Genomic DNA, 3,526 nt, shown 5'->3' with positions numbered 1-3,526 from the left:
TGATCATATGGAACATTTTGTTTGCCAGCTGGGGAAGAACCTAGTACGTGTCCTTTACAGAAGAGCCCACACAGAGACCCAGGAATGACCATCATATCTATTCTTTGCATAATAGCACAACAGAGAGAGAGAGGCTAGGGGGAGAGAGGGAGAGAGGGAGCATGGGGGATGCCGCGTGACATGGGCAAGGAATGCCTCGCACGCTCTATATATATGTGTGTATGGACTGATGGACGTTTTGCATATATATACGAGTGCCACCAACTGCATATAGTAGTACATATATAGCGATCGAGTGGTGTGATGGCGGAGATATCCATCTGCTCGCCGGACAAGGGCCTCCCCGTGGAAGACCTCCCTGTGCCCGGGCGTCTCCAGCTTTTCCTGGCCGCAAGCTCTGGCGATGACGAGCGGCTACAACAACTTCTGAGCCCGCCCATGGCGGTAACGAGTGAGGAGGACTCCGCACTGGTAGTTACCAATGAGGGGAATTCTGCACTCCATGTGGTAGCAACCGACGGGGACGGTGCTGGGCACTTGGAGAGCGCAAAGGTGATCCACGACAAGGCCAAGCACCTGCTGCTCGCGTGCAACGTGCACGGTGACACGCCGCTGCACTGCGCCGCCCGGGCCGGCAACACATGCATGGTCTCTCGCCTGATTGAGCTCGCCGGCGATGCCAAGGATATGGTGAGGGTGCAGAACAAGGATGGGAAGACGGCGTTGCATGAGGCCATCGGTTCCGACGACATGCAAATGGTCCAAGCACTAATGTCGAAGGACAATGAGCTGGCCCGACTGGATGCCAATGATGGTACTTCGCCACTGTTCCTAGCCATCTCGTTGGGTCATCACAGTATTGCATGCCAGTTGCACCAATATGACAATGACTTGTCCCACTCTGGCCCACACGGACGAACTGCTTTACATGCTGCTGTTCTTCACGACAAAAGTAAGTACTAGTACTCTTCCCTCCATTCCAGCGTTGCCTTAATTGGGTAGTTGCACATTTTAGAACTATCCCCCCACCTGCACACATAAACTGTCGAGACTAGTGCTGTTAATCCCCTTGGGTGGTTTCTGAAAAAAGATCACTCCATTCTAGTATTTTATGGTTTTACATTACACTAACTACACTCTTCACGACATTCCAGCGTTGCCTTAATTGGGTAGTTGCACATTTTAGAACTATCCCCCCACCCGCACACATAAACTGTCGAGACTAGTGCAGTTAATCCCCTTGGGTGGTTTCTGAAAAAAGATCACTCCATTCTAGTATTTCATGGTTTTACATTACACTAACACTACACTATCATCATATGTTTCATGTTGTTTTCTCGCAATATCTTATGTGCTTTTTAATTTTGAAATTATTAAAATATGGATAACAAAAAAAAAGTCCCAAGTATAAATTTAAATTTTTTTTTTTCATTTATGTATCATTTGCTATAAAAATGCTTTTGAATTTATTAGTGTTATTATCCTTTATCATGTCTAAAATACTAATAGTACTAATTAATAGCCATTTTTTATCCACAAAAATTGTAAACCATTTTGATGTGAATTGCATGAAAAAAATGAATCAAGGTCCACTACTTCTAGCATGACTTGTGTATATACTTAAATATACTGGGCTCCCATGTATATACCTAAAAATATTGGGTTCCATGTGATTTTTTTTAGTTCTATTAGGAATATATACTTTTAAGAATTCGTTACCAAAAGATATATTTTTAAAGTTTATTTTTTATTTTATTAAATATACATTTTAATTTAAAATATTTTATAAATTAACTTTGGTCAGCAGTAGATTACTTGGTCACGTACTACGACCAGCTATATAGCAGGACTTGGCAGCATTAAAAGATTATGTAGTCCTTCTTTTGATGAAATTAGTTTCAAGATAGGAGTAGGGTTAGATGAACTGAACATATATAAACTCTGTGTCCATTCTATGAGACCGCGTGAATCCATCCCAAAACAATATACACATGATCGTCATTGACACTTCTAAAAAAATCAATCCTTGAGATGCAAGTTAATTTATATAATAGATTATTTATCGGAAGTACATTTTGGTAACACTGTAAAATAAAAGATTAGGGTTTTTTGGCGTTGAATTTACTCAAGTCATTTAGATGTGATAAATTTAAATTTGCAAGCTTAAGATCTTCAAAAGTGATAAGACAGATTAAGATCTTCAAAAGGTTGAACAAGCTTAAGCACACACCTGGATCACGTAGAATATGACATTTGCAATTTTTCTGAAGAATATAAAAAATAAAATTTAATGTCTCTTCCATAACGTATGTTGTTGCCTTCTACTTTTAGCACTGTTTAATTAACTTGAATAACGTCAACTGTAGGGATAGCAAAGTCTCTACTTGACTGGACCAAGAAAAACAAGGAAAAAACAACGAATCTCACTAAACAATGGCGCACCTGCGAAAGTACGCCAATGCACTTCGCTGCATCAGTGGAAGATCCCTCTCTGGAGTTTTTCCTTTTCGCTTTTGTTAACAGGAGCCTCGAAATTTGTTCCTTCAGCCTCTACTATCATATTGCACCATCCAAGTTGTTATACAGGATTTATGTTTGGAGGAAGCATCCAATCGTCCTACTAGCGAAAACTTATCCATCTTTGGCATTTCAGCCAGACAAGAATGGGTTGTTTCCGGTGCATGTCGCTGCCTCGGCAGGCAGCTTGGTGCCTATTATTATCTTGCTCCGGGGCTGCCCTCCTTGCTGTGCCAGATTGTGCTAAGGGAAGGACCTTCCTTCATGTCGCTGTTGAGAAGAAGAGGCTTAATATCGTTAAATTTGTGTGCAGTAGATCAGAGTTTAAGTCCATCATGAATATACAGGACAAAGATGGGAACACTGCCCTACACCTAGCTATCCATGGAGGGGATTGGGACATATTCAAAAGTCTCATCTGCAACCAACATGTTCTCTTAAATCTGCTAAATAAGCTCGGAGAAACTCCCATGGATATTGCCGATAGCAGAGCTCCTTCAGCTTCGGGATTTTATTTCGGAATGGTAAATGCATGACACTGCTATTCTTATATATTCTTGCTCCATATTTTTCACTAATTACCTTCAGTGAAAAAAAAACTTTGCAGCATGCACGGCGTAGGATTCTTGGGACGCTAACCTTTGCAGACGCTCAGAATGGCAACAGCCGGCGCGACCGCTTCATGGAAGAACATAACGAAAGCCATGAGGACAAGATAAGAAGCGACCGCTTGATGGAAGAAAATGAGCGCCGTGAGGGAAAGAAAATAACAGACTTCGCACAGATTGTCGGCATTGGATCTGTGCTAGTGGCGACAGCAACGTTTGCTGCAGCCTTCACCATGCCCGGTGGCTTCAGCGAAGATAAGGAGACCCCACCAATGGGCAAAGGCGGCACGCCAACGCTTGCCGGGTACTATGCTTTTGACGGGTTTGTCATCTCCAACACCTTGGCATTCATCTGCTCGTCTTTAGCCACATTCAGTCTCATCTACACCGGGGTAGGTGCA

The 3,526-nt window shown here is 42.6% G+C and overlaps 1 protein-coding gene across 1 annotated transcript; it reads left to right on the top strand.

Moving 5' to 3' along the window:
- Positions 1–287: 287 nt before the first annotated feature.
- On the top strand, positions 288–2,764 carry LOC124646983 (neurogenic locus notch homolog protein 4-like). The gene is made up of 2 exons (XM_047187003.1): positions 288–952; positions 2,367–2,764. The coding sequence occupies exons 1-2, from the start codon at positions 304–306 to the stop codon at positions 2,762–2,764; spliced, it is 1,047 nt and encodes a 348-aa protein (XP_047042959.1). The 5' UTR covers positions 288–303.
- The last annotated feature ends 762 nt before the right edge of the window (positions 2,765–3,526 follow it).

The sequence above is a fragment of the Lolium rigidum genome, chromosome 4 (genome assembly GCF_022539505.1).
Source record: "Lolium rigidum isolate FL_2022 chromosome 4, APGP_CSIRO_Lrig_0.1, whole genome shotgun sequence".
NCBI lineage: Eukaryota > Viridiplantae > Streptophyta > Magnoliopsida > Poales > Poaceae > Lolium > Lolium rigidum.
The sequence above is the reverse complement of the archived record's forward strand: the minus strand, read 5'-3'. Positions and strand labels throughout refer to the sequence as shown.